Genomic DNA, 13,384 nt, shown 5'->3' on the forward strand with positions numbered 1-13,384 from the left:
ATGGCCCAGGAGTTTCAGAGAGTAAAGAGGAACGAGTGGTCGCTCAGAGGTAGCACCCGAGAGCCAGGGGGACTGTTGATTTTCTTGACTCGCGATCGAGCTCATGAACTCAGGAAGAAAAGCAAAGGCATTAGAGGCGGATTTCGTGCTCCTTTCTTCTTTCTCCCACTTCAGAAATTCCTCACCACGTGGCTGTCACCCCACCCAGCCAGCCCACTTCTGCAAGCTTTCTCGGAGTGACTGCCTCCCTGTGTTTACCCCCTTCCTATGGCGATTACGCAGGACTTAAGAGCAGTGAATTTGTCCTTGTGGCCCTAGTCAACAGCGCCCTGAGTAAGCAGGTTCCTTCCCTTACCATGAAGCTGCTGTCACTGTGAAGAAGAAAACTGCTTTCATTCCTGGGGTCTCTTCCAAATCTAAAACTGCAAAGTTCCCAGTCTGCTCCTTTTCTGCTCTCAGTGCTGCACTTAAATATTTTCTAACTACAGTCCTAAATGTCTTGCCTTTCCTGTGGACTAAGCGAGCCTTCCGCTAGTCCGCTGCACTCGTGCCTGGCACAGAAATGCCATGTCATACGTGGAAGGGCTTTCCTCCAAAGCTAGGCATAGTTTGTAGCTTTCAAATTCCAAACCAGAAATCCTAAATCATGAAGTAGCAGGCAAAACAATGGCAGGGGCCTCCCTTGCTCTGACCGCTGCTTCAGGGGACCAGTTCCGTGGTTCTCAGTCTGACTTGTACACTAGAATCACCTGAGGTTGTTTAAGCATTTTCTGTAAAATCTGTATTGTTTTCCATGGTCCACAGTAGGAAGAAGGGTGTGATGTGCTCGTGCGCCTGGTGAGTATGTACGTCACCCGTTTAAAAAGTGCTGAAACAGAACAAATTTTGTCGTCACATCCCACCCAGTCCACTCTCCCACCATTGTTTTTAAGCAAATCCTGTATATATCAAGTATTACTCTAAGTTTCTAAAGAGGAGTTTTTCTTTGTTTACTTTCACATAATCACAGTAGTATTATCTGGGAAGCTTTTTAAAAATAGATTCCCAGGCCCTATCTGAGTCAGAATCTGAGGGTTATTCTTAGGCACATATAAAATTTCTGTAGTTCTAATGCAGCAAGACAGGCAAAGGCTGTGGCAAGAATATGGAGATTTAAGGCTTTCTCTTACGCTGCTTCTTACATGACGTGGGTTCTCATAGTGTAGTTTTAAGGAATACTGAGCTGTTAGAAGGCAGACTGTCTTACTCTGAACATAAAACCCAATAAAAAAGCTAGTCCTTTTTAAAAAAGCACATACTGGACAGTATTATTTACCTCTTTACCAAAGTCATTTAAGCCAATCTAAGTCAATATAAAATGGGCATCAGTAGACTTTTTCTGTGAAAGGCCAGACAGTAAATATTTTAGGTTTCTTAGACAAGATTCTCTGTCACAATTACTCATTACTGTCGCTGGAAAGCAGCTGTAGACAATATGTAAATAAATGAGTGTGGCTGTTTCCAATACTTTTTTTTTTTTTTTATAAAAACATCTGGCCTATTGGCTAGCCATTATTTATAAAAAGCATTTGGCTCACTGACTATAGTTTTCCAACTGCTAAAGGATGATAATGAAAAGAAACTAAGGAGTCAATTTTTTTTTCAGAATCCTACAGACCTAATTTGATACTAGAATTGATTTTGTTAAAGGAAACATTTTTTATTTGATGCTCTTTGAGGATCCAGAATTTTAACCCTGCTCCAGAAATAATTAATATAAAGCTGGCACATGTGAGCAAGTAAGATTTTATAACCTCATACTTTAAGAAAGCAATAATCTGATTTTTAAATGTTCTTTGCAAACTGTTAAGATAGAGCTTATAAACTACTTATGAATTCCAGCACCTAACTTCCTTAAAACTAATCACTGAGGAGCAGATATTGATCATATTTGCATGTGAAAATCATTGAGAGCAGATATTGATCATATTTGCATGTGAAAAATACATGGCTAACTTTACTTTTTATATACATGCTTCGTTTTCATCTTTCTCCTGTTAAGAAGCACTCTGAAGTATTAATCTGCACCAGGGACCAAGCTGTTTCACCTGGGCAGACCCTGCGCTCTGCAGGGTATGGTGATGCGGGCCTGCAAGCTAGGCTGTCATCTGGCAGCCCTGGGTCATAATGGCCATTGACCATTTTGGTTCTAGATGATTGTTTTTCCATAGTTTAATATCTGATTTAGTTGATAACTTTAGGGCTTACTGAGCCTTAGAGGAAGTCTACCACTCCTCTCTGCCCTGGGTAGTAAAGTGGCCTTTAAAAATTCCTGGGTCACAATTTAGGGATGACATAATCCTTCTTACAGCTCCCTGGGGACAAAGAGTTTGTATCATGGCAGCAGGATTTGGAGGACTCCGTAAAGCCCACACAGCAGGCCCGACCCACTGTTATCCGCTGGTCTGAAGGAGGCAAGGAGGTCTTCCTCTCTGGGTCATTCAACAATTGGAGCACCAAGATTCCACTGATTAAGAGGTGAAGACAAGTATCTCGGTTGAGTCTGCAGGGTTCAGGAATAGAGACCTATTTGCTTTCTCCGGAAAGAAACCTAGCTGCACTATCCTACTTGCTAAGGACTAGAATACTTCCTGTGACTAATGACTGTATCTGTGGTGTTTTTAACCTCATTGTGAGTCAGAGATGTTTTACCACTTAGAATATCATGGCCTTGGGCATTACTTGTAGCCACTCTGAGTATGTTTCTTTAGGGCTAGATCAGAAGTTCTTCCTTTGCTTCTGAACAGTCTTCTGTAGCTGCTGAGTCCATCTGCTCTGACCTCTAGAGTGCAACTATGACGGTGTAGGCAGAAATTAATGTTAGCTGCTGATTGCAGAGCAGCACGAATTAGTTAACTGGTTACCAGATGGCCCTTTTATGTAGGTAACTTTCCAGATACTACTCACAGAGCACTGAAAGGGCCCCAAGAAGGTCTTCACCTGAACCTACCTGATTGTTACATCCGTGAGGGGTCTGGCCTGCTGAAGTGAAATAGTTGTGTTCAGGTGATCCAGTTGGGAAGTAACATCTTTTTTATTCTTTCCCAGATATTAGCCAAGGTTTGAAGTTATTGAGAAAGGCCAGCACGTATATGCCCAAGGTGCTAGAGGAGGCTGGGATGATGTTATTTTACCTCCTGGGATACAATGACTTAGGCTTGTGATAGATATTGGTGTGTACTCAGAAGGCCTCGTGGTTTGTACATTTGCATCTGCCTTCTAATGGGAACTTGGCCTATTTAACTTTCCATTTCTTTCTGTAGCCATAATGACTTTGTCGCCATCCTGGACCTTCCTGAGGGAGAGCATCAGTACAAGTTCTTTGTGGATGGACAGTGGGTTCATGACCCATCTGAGGTAAGGCCTGGCTTTCTGAGGGAGCCGTGCGCTTAGTCTCCCTCTCGCTGTTCCCCTTGGTGTCAAACATCATTGCCCTCAAATCAAGACTGTGGGCAGCAGCTCGCCCACATGGGAGGACTTTGCTCAGTAAAAGATGGAGGTGCCAAATATGGTCATTTGTAAAAGGAGGGCAGTTGGATGGAAGAGATGAATTTGAAATGGAGATTCATGAATTTTTTTCATTCACTGTTTCAGCCTGTGGTAACCAGTCAACTTGGCACAATTAACAACTTGATCCACGTCGAGAAATCTGATTTTGAGGTGTTTGATGCTTTAAAGTTAGATTCTATGGAAAGTTCAGAGACATCCTGTCGAGGTAATTTTGTGATATTTGTTCTTTCTCGGTGTGCCTCTCTTATAATATATATTCCCTCCCAATATACATTGGTGGTGTTGGTTTTTTGTTTGTTGGTTGGTTGGTTTTTTCATTTTCTTCTCAGCAATCTTCTGAATCACAGATGTTTCTGAGACAAAAGGACATTTAAATTTAGTGTATTTGGTTTTCAACCATTTCAACCAGGATCTACAGTGGGACATTTGTTTTACATCATAACCTCGCAGACACACACACACCAGTGTCGGCCTTTACTCTGTAACACACTCTGTCTTGTGCTTTCCTTCGTAAGCAGTAGGCACTATGGCCTGTGGTCTGCAAAACTATTTTCAGTAAAATTTCAAGTTTTCATTGACCTTGGGTGACAGCAGCCATCAGAAGCCAGCTGTGTTTGGTTTGCCTTGCGTGGCCGTCACTGCTCAGCTGTACGGTTTGGCAGCTCGGCAGCTCCGCAGGAGCCTAGAGAGGCAGCCTTGGCAGAAGAGGGGGAGGAAGAGCCTTTGTGTGTGTATTAACTGAAAGTTTTTAAGTTTTTGGTTCAACAAAGCAAAACAGAAGAAACCTGGTGGAGGAGAGACCTAGATTCTTGTTTCCCCCAGTGCCTCCATCATGGACACTTCTCACTGTATCACCAGAATGATTTACTAAGCCACTCTCCACTACATTTGTTACTTTACAGTGAGGCCCGTGAATCTGTTCAGAGCCGTGCACTGTATTCCAGTAAGCACGTTTTTCCCATGCATTTTTTTTTTTTAAAGATTTATGCATACAGAACTGGGATACAGGCTCTGGACTGGGGGGTGCAGAGGTGCAGGGGCAGTGAGAAGATTCACCAGAGACAGAGTAGGGAGCAGAACAGGCTGACTGACGAAGTCTGCTGATGAGGGGAGCAGCGGGTGGGTCAGAGAGGTCTGCTGAATCATGTGGGTCACCTCCGGGGCAGGCGGGGATTGAATCCATGCTGAAGTGGCTTTAGCTTCTCAGTGCTGCGCTTTAACCTGCTGCGCCACCACGGAGGGCCTCCCATAGACGTTTACTAGTTCTTCAATTTATATTTGTACAAATATCTTCCAGACCTCTCCAGCTCCCCACCAGGGCCATACGGGCAAGAAATGTACGTGTTTCGATCTGAGGAGAGATTCAAATCCCCACCCATCCTTCCCCCTCACCTTCTCCAAGTTATTCTTAACAAGGACACTAATATCTCTGTGAGTATCCTGAGAATATCACTGGGGCCTATGTGTAATAACCAGAGAGGCTGGGATTATTCCCAAAATGTGTTGAGGATACAAATCATATATGTTATCAATGACATCATAGATTTCCTTTGGGGGGCTAAGTTCTGTTATCAGAACATATCAGTTGTCATTCAGGCTCAGATGTGTGCACTGCTAGAATCACTTCGGGGACTTCTATCCCCACACAGGAGGAGAAGTGCTTGCTGTAATACAAAGAAGTATAAGGGGATATATCCCTAGGCAACTGACTTGATTCCGACTAAGACTACTATACAATCTCCTGTTATTTGGGGGGCAAGGTTTTTGTCTCTGCTCTTTTATAAGTTTTAATAGATGTTGAGGTTTAGGCTTTCTGCCCTGGACTCTGCATTTTCCTAATTTTCTGTAATGAAAATGACTTGCTAGGTACTAGGTACTAGGGTGCATGCATTATTTAAAATGTTCTGGTTTCCCAGAGTCCCAAAGAGCTACACAGATGGGTAAACTGACTTAAGTTTATGCAGAAACCCCACTGCTTTTTTTCTCTCAGTGTGACCCGGCCTTGCTCCCCGAGCCCAATCACGTGATGCTGAACCATCTCTACACACTGTCCATCAAGGTAAGCCGCGGCCTAGCGCTCCGAGCCCCGCGGGGGGCGGGGTGGCAAGGGCTCTCAGCGGCTTCCTTTGCTCTGCTACTCCCTGAAACCGAAGCAGGCAGTAGTCAGGCTAGAGGTAAAGAACTTTCTTTAACCAGTGGGCATGTTGTTATTTTGGCTTGTTTGGGAAGGGGCTGGGGTGTGCGGTCTTAGTGTCTACAGCTATGTTCTAGCTGAACTGCCCTGTGACTGAAAGGGTTCTCTTGCTTCCTGGTTTCTTTCTGGGTAGCTATAAGCTTGGTGCCACCTACGCATTTAAGTTTTGAGTTCACGGCAGGAGGATATGCAGAAGCAGCAAGGTTATCTTCCAGTTCAGAAAATACTTGAATGTGATAGTTAGGCTTCTACTTTTTTTTATTTTTTTTTAAAGATTTATTTATTTGTGCATACAGAACTGGGGAACAGGCCAGAGGCTCACGGGCGGTGAGAGGCTTCACCAGAGACAGAGTGGGGAACAGAACAGGCAAATCAACGAAGTACACTGCTGAGGGAAACAGCGGGCGGGTCAGGAGAGGTCTGGCTCGCCATGTGGTCTCCTCCGGGGCAGGCGGGAATCCAACTCATGCGGAAGTGGCTTCAGATTCTCAGTGCTGTGCTTTAACCCGCTGCGCCACCAGGGAGGGCCAGGCTTCTACTTTTTAAAAAGTGAACGGGAGCTACTTCTAGGTGCCTCCTACATAACCAAGCGGTTGCACCTCTCTGCAGTAGGTAAGGGAGGAATGTGGCCGGATTTGCCTTGTCCCCTCAAACTCTTAGTTTGGTTTCTCTGCTTGGTTAGAGTGCACATTAAAAACATCCACTGTGGTTTGGCTATGGAATGAAGTTTCCTGTAGCTTTGAAGTTACCAAACTAGACAGAGCATCATCAGAATCACCGGCTCCATCCCCAGGGACTCTGAACAGGTTTACCTAGGAATCTACCTGGAAGCGCCCTGTAGATTTCTTCAGATGCTTGTATTTCTCAGACATGCCCCCAAATTCGGTTAGTCACTGATCCAACTGCCTTTAACAGATTATGTGGTGCTCTTAACATATGTGATTGAACTTCATTTTTATAATTACTTTGAGAGGTAAGTGTTATTTTTAACTCCTGTTTTATAGATAAAGAAACTAAGGCTCAGAGAAGGTCAAATTGCCAGTAAGTACCGGAGAGAGGACTGAGATCCAGTCCTCCTGTCCTCATTCCACACCCCTCCCTAGTGACCACCGTGCCACATCTTTCGAGTCGGCCTTTCTCTCACTGCTGTCCTCTCTGCCAACCCGTTCCTGGAACAGAATCTTTTATCTGCCATGCTTCTGTCACACTTAGTCTATGATCAACATGCCCTGGTCACAGAGTGAACCCTAGAGACGTTCATTGTGGGTAACACAGGATAAGGCAGTTGGGGGTGGTGCTGGTTTCTTCCCTGGACTTCCACTCGATGGCATTTTCCCACCTCTGATTGTTCCTCGGCTACAATTGGATGCCCTCGGGGCTGCCATCTCCTGGGTACACCCATGGTCTGTTCCAAGGAAAATGGTACTGGTTCTGACCCAGATCAAGGTCTTGATTATTGTGATTCCGCATAACCAATAAAAACCATTTCCGGGTCTCTCAGATAGTTTTGGTTGTTTGAAGTTGATTCATTGGATTGAGTGTTTTTCCAGGGTAGACTGAGGGATCCACTCGGTTGAAGGATAGAAGGGGAGTCCTGATACCCCTCTGGTTCAGAGAGGATGTTTTAATGCATCCCTGGTATTTAATGGAAATTAGACCGATTTCAGGGTTTGGAAATGGCTCTACAAAAAGATCACTTTCTTTCCTCTCATTGTACTTAATCTTCCTACTAGAAATGCCAAGGCATTTTTTTTTCTTTGCTAGTTTTAAGTCCAGTATTTGAATTTCAAGTGAGGGTGAGTTTGAGTACCTGTAAGGCACCTCATAAGTGGTAGGTTCTGTGCCAAAAGGTCTCAGGTGATCATCACAGTCACCTTAATGGTGGTGCAATGATAAGGTAAAAAGACAATTAGAGACATCAAGTAGATTACTCAATAGACTAACAGTAGGAGTCAGGATTGGAATTTAAGATTTGACACCAAAACCAACCCTCTTTCTTGTTATCTCAAACTAGCTCAATTAAAAGTGAGCACAGTGACGGCCTGACAGTTGGGAAGAGCTGTCCATACCTGAACTAGCAAACGAGCTGCCTGTTTCTTTCCCTTGCAGGACAGTGTGATGGTACTTAGTGCAACCCATCGCTACAAGAAGAAGTATGTCACTACTCTGCTCTATAAGCCCATCTGAAGGGACCCCTGATGCCTCCCGGGATTCAGGAGAAGCGTCTCCCTAGCCTTTCTGAACTGGACCAGTCTTGCCTGAGACTGGACGCTGACTTGCTTTAAGGCTGATGTGTGTGTTTCAGAGCCTCTGAGTAGGATGCTCTGCTTTTGCATTTGATTGCAGATGAGAGCTTTGAGTTCATGGAATTTATTTTAAGAAAAAATTATATATATATATATCTATATATATTCATATGAGAGGAAAGTTAATGGAAGCGTCTAGCTACAAGTATTGTCTGCCTCTGGTGACTCACCAAGACCTGTTTGGGCAGCTGCAGGAAGCGCCATGATAGGAAACTTCCTCAGATGAACGGACAGCACACGCTTAGGATCCTTGGTGGGAGGAGGGTCTAAGACAGCTACCGTGGCTGTCCCAGGGATGGGCTTGTGCCAGGCTACTGTCCCCTTCCTGCTGGCTCCTGGCAGGCAGCTCCTCCTGCATGGGTGTGCTGTATCCCCAGAATGTGGCACAGTCTGTTTTATGTGATCCCAGATGCCTCGCAAGGACCCTCTTCCCTCTCATTTTGCATTCTTGCTTTGCTGCTCTTCAGATCCCATACTTGACTGCTAACACAAAACTCTTTGGGTAAGTGACCCCTTTCACAGACTGTGGGAAACCTGAGAGACCAGGGCTACCAAAAAGACTCCTCTTTCTGGCTCAGTCCCAGGCCAACTTTTATTTCCACTTGTGCTAAAGAAAACACGGTTCCACGTTACACAAAAGGCAGACGACCTGTGTTCTTGCTTCTGTTTGGGGCTGCAACGCTGGCTGCACTGGCACATCCCATGGGCTTCCCATCTCGCTGACCCTCCTGGCTCTGCTCTCAGGGTGGACAGCTTTGAAGATGGGAGTGGAGCCAGGGAAAACATCCATCCTTGGAGATTATGTGCCTACATTTTTCTTTAGTTAAAAAACTGCCTTCTCATTGGTCCTGAGCGACAGCATAGGAGAAGTTCAGGTTCTTGAAAAGTGATTTCCACGGTTTTCTCTAGTCTGGCCCGCTACAGGCTTACAGCAGTGTGGTCGACCCTGTGTTCCTCCACTTACAAAGTCACATAGGCCCATTCAGTACATTCCGCAGGTTCCCCAGCTTGAGGTTCATAAGGCAATGCAAGGGAGTACCCCTGGTTTTTCCAGCTATGAAAATTATAGCTTCCCTGCACTAAATGCTAACAAGGTCATTTTGTTCTTCCGCCTCTACTTTTAAAGTGATGAGATGATGAGATGGGGGTCAGAGATTTGGACTGAAAATAACAGCTATTCAAACCATGTTGGGGTTCACAGTTAAACTTTTTTTCCAAGTATCTGTGGCTCTTCCATTACAGATAAATGCAAGTCAAACATTCAACACTGAAGGAGACCAAACTTGATGCTTGAGAGACTCCTTGACTGCTCAGATGAGCCCTGCCACACTGAAAGGGCACCCACAGGTCAGTTTAGCTACCCCTGGTTTCCCCTTGCACAGCTGGCAACAGTGAGCTCTTCGGGTGTGCCGACCTCCGAGACCCCAGTGTGAAGCATTAGGACGTGGGGCTGCTGGTTGGCAACGTAGATTCTTAAGTGCTTTGGCAGCTAAATGCGGAGAGTAAGCCCTGCATCAGCCACTCGAGGCCACGTGCCACAGAAAGCTTTGTGGAGAGCCTTTCGTGGCCCCAGCCCCTTTTTGGGATGGTGTGCCGTTCTCAAAACCCAGGCTAAGTCCTACCATATCTAACCAGCTCTCAGGATCTGAATCGTCTCCAGTCATACTAGACTCTTGTTTTTATCTGATATCAATTAAATAAGCTGGTCACTTGGCAGGACTCAAAATTTTTGTATTGTATTCATATTTCTTGTCAACAGTATTGCAGTGAAATTGTCTATGTATTCACGTATTAAAATTTTTACTCTGTACAGGTATATCAGTAGAGTGGGGCAGGAAAAGAACCTTTCAGTTTCTCTCAGGTCAGAGGCTTCTGTGAATTGGGTCTGGCTCCAAGGACAGTAGGTTTGGGTGCTTCCGATCTTTCTAATCCGGAAACACGCACAGGGTGTCCGTTTTGAGGGCATCTCTCCGCCAGAGGTGAGATGGAAGCCAGCTGGTGGGTGTGGCAGAGGACGCGAGGCGAGTGGGCATCAGCTCTTTACGGACTGTCACTCCTCTGTGCTGCTTGCGTGTCCCGCGGCCCTGAGGAGCCTCGGCTCCCTCAGTCTGTCCCCGGAGAGGGTTCTAGGAGGCAGAGAGCGGAGGAGGAAGGCAGTCCCGTGCACAGCCCCATCACTCTTTCATGTTAGTGGGAGAGAGAGTTTGGCAGACTTTGGGAAGAAGAAACTTTCATCTGGCCTGTGGAAGGTTCACAGTCAAGGTGGGTGAGGAAAGGGCTGAGCCCTTAGGAACTGCATCATGGTTTTGGGGTGGTGGGGAAAATTAGGACTGAACTGAAGAGTGATGCTAGGAAAATAAAGTAACTCCAGACTGAGAGTTTTCATCTCTTAATTAAATCAAATGCCAGTCTCGCTGTCTAGACGCGAGAAACATGCCCCCTCTCTCTCCTGTTTCCTGCTTTCACATCATTTATCCAGCAGGCCTTATCAGGACCTCAGCATTTTGCTTAAACCAAATAAATGCTCGTCTTTGCCAGCTCGGAGAACGTCCATAGCGTGGTTCCTAGCTTATTTGCTTTCAGCTTAGATTTGAGTGGGTTTAAGCCCCCGCAGGCAACACCCAAAGTGCAAACCTGCCCTTCCCAGCACTATTTACCTGGCAGGAGAATTCAAGAGAAGTTTCCAGGAGGGTCCCATACACCGAGGCTTACTCACTTCCCTCCAACTGTCTCTAATCTTTTGTAGATCTACTGAAGCTGAGGTAAAGCCTTTGAAACTGTTGCTGCTAAAGTGAAGTTCAATTTGGAAAAAAAGCGTTTAACTTTAGGCTGGGTTTATGTTAATCTGGAGTTTAAATGAATGAGACATACTAATAAGTTCCTGCTTTTAATTGGGGAAATAGGGCTTTTTAAATTTTGACCTCAACTACAGATGATACACAATAGTTTATATGTGTTTGAAATATATTCTAGTCACAGAGATTTCTAAATCTTCTTTTCTCCTTATTCGGGGCACATGCTTAACAGACACAGTTTGTTCCTACATTTTTCTGACTCATCCTTAAAGCCAGGATAAATTCTTGCTCTTTTCTATCAGAATCTGCTGACTCTAGTGACTCGTGGGATAGATAGCCTGGAGGGTTTGGGGTCTGGGGTCTTTCAAAACTCTGGACCTTGACATTTCTCTCTCCTTATCCACAACTCCCAATTGGAGATTAAAGGGCTGTGGTTTCTGCAGTGAACCAGACTTTAGGAGTAAAAAGGCCAAATCTGCTTTAATGATAAAAGAAGGGAGGAAAAGTAAGAAACTCAAGAGTCTTATTCATAGAATCCAGTTCCTAACAATGGACTCCATCCAGGGTCCTAGCTGGGCTTTGTATTGATTTGCTTTTCTCAGTTGTACTTTGAAGTGAGTAAGTCTCATTAACAAGTTTTTCTTAGGTCCAAAATTGAATTACTGCGTGTGTCACAGTGCTTTTATAGTAAAACTAGATTGTGTGAAATACTCAACATGCTGTGGATTTTGCAGTCAGCTTAAGTGGTCAGGGAATACCGAGCGAGCGTCTGTTGGCAGGTGTTCTTCTCTCCAATTCCACCTACAGTGCATGGTCCTCACGCTACCCCCCCGCTACCCCCCCCACCTGCCCCCCGTGGCTTCAGGTTAGGCCAAGCGCAGGCATGGTTTAGTCCTAGTCTCCACACTGGGCCCCAGATATGACACCTCTTTGAATTTTGGAGAATGTGGATTGTTACTACACTGAAGCATTTTGAAGAAGGGCAGCTCTATTGTAAATGGAGAGTAAGACATTCGTTTGAAAGGGATTAAATGTGTGAGGCTGCCTTTAAACGGTGCTTTTTGTAACCTCTACTGCTGAGATACAGAGCTGCTTTTCAACATTTCACAGAGGAAAGGCACACAGAAATAGATGTTAAAGCTTTTCCTAAATGTGATTTGTTACTAGACTCTGACATGTCTGAAAATTTTGTGATGTAACACATACAAAAATGTGGGTTTTCCCCCATGAAACTATTGAATAAAAGTATTATACAGCAATAGTTGAATTCTTCCTTGATTACTCATTATACTAGCAAGATCAGCCTTAGGATCTAAAGGATGTAAATTGTCACATAAACACATCTGAATAAAGACACAGGTGACGCTGTCGTGCCTTCTGCCACTTGCCCTCTTTTCAGAGCCTTGCCTGCACGAGGAGGAGGGATGCGGACTTGGTGATCTGACATTCAGCTCCCTAAGCTGCACACATAGCTAACAGCTGGATTCACTGAGCTCCAGCCAGAGCTGCCATCACTGAGTGCGAGTGCGAGTGCGAGCGGCAACGAACTGCGGCGTGCAGACTTGCGTGGCATGGCTTTCCAAAGCTTTTCTTCCCGGCCCACTTGGCTTAGGTCTTTTGTTACCATTCCTTCCAAGTACCCTTCCCCTGCAGCCTGGGCAGGGAGCCCTGGCCCGGTCCCACCCCACAGCCGGTGTGGCCACTGTTCACCCAACAGCAGGAGTGCAGGCTCCCAGCTGTAGAGCAAGGCCTGCAAGTTCCGGCCGGGGCCCGGCGCTCCGGATCAAAATTTACAATTCTTGTGTGTATTTCTATAGAGGACAGCAATGTTGACATTGTTGATTATGACACAGAACTGCTCAGTGACTTCCAGTCTTAGAGATGGATACTACTTTTTCCTTACACCATACCCTTTCTACACCCTATAATCTACACCCTATAATGAGGCTTCTAAAAAAAAAAACAAAACATCAAGAGAGCCTCGGTAAAAGACTCTAGTTTTGTGGGGGTGTAGTGGGAATTGGGATCAAAAACGGGCGGGGGGGGGAGGGAAGTGCATGGGACTGTGGTGATGGCACACGGGTGACGGTGATGGGAAACCCACGGGGATTACAACTGAGACAGAAAAAAAATGTACAAAATGATATAAAAATAAACCATTATATTATTAAAAAAAAAAAAAAGATTCCAAGGTGGAGTTGTTCTGGTTACAGACAAAGGTGACAAAGGTGAAGACGTAGCCTTGGAAAAGGTCACAGGAGATTGAGGTCAAGGCCGCCTGAGTCTCAGATCCAAGGAAGGAAAATCTCCCCCCACCCCGACTTCACCCCTAGATTGCTCCTTGTCTGCCCACTTGTGAATTTGTTCAAGGCCTGTATCAAAGACCATTTCTGTAGTAGCCTGCCAATTAGTTTCACCCACACCACTACCCTTGGGTCACCAGGCATTCCCTCACCACAAAAAGTATCTTTATGGGACTAGTAGAACTTGCTACAGAAGTCAGGTCCGGCCCTCCCTGGGGGCGCAGCGGGTTAAAGCAC

The 13,384-nt window shown here is 45.3% G+C and overlaps 1 protein-coding gene across 1 annotated transcript; it reads left to right on the forward strand.

Annotated features, from left to right (window-relative positions):
* PRKAB2 (protein kinase, AMP-activated, beta 2 non-catalytic subunit) lies at nucleotides 1-12,833 on the forward strand. Its single transcript, XM_004689475.2, has 8 exons — nucleotides 1-49; nucleotides 175-341; nucleotides 2,351-2,517; nucleotides 3,303-3,396; nucleotides 3,634-3,754; nucleotides 4,847-4,980; nucleotides 5,540-5,608; nucleotides 7,853-12,833. Exons 1-8 carry the CDS (start codon nucleotides 1-3, stop codon nucleotides 7,928-7,930), a joined length of 879 nt encoding a protein of 292 aa, XP_004689532.1. The 3' UTR covers nucleotides 7,931-12,833.
* The last annotated feature ends 551 nt before the right edge of the window (nucleotides 12,834-13,384 follow it).

Source organism: Condylura cristata, unplaced genomic scaffold, assembly GCF_000260355.1.
Source record: "Condylura cristata isolate star-nosed mole 26May11 unplaced genomic scaffold, ConCri1.0 scaffold00026, whole genome shotgun sequence".
Lineage (NCBI taxonomy): Eukaryota > Metazoa > Chordata > Mammalia > Eulipotyphla > Talpidae > Condylura > Condylura cristata.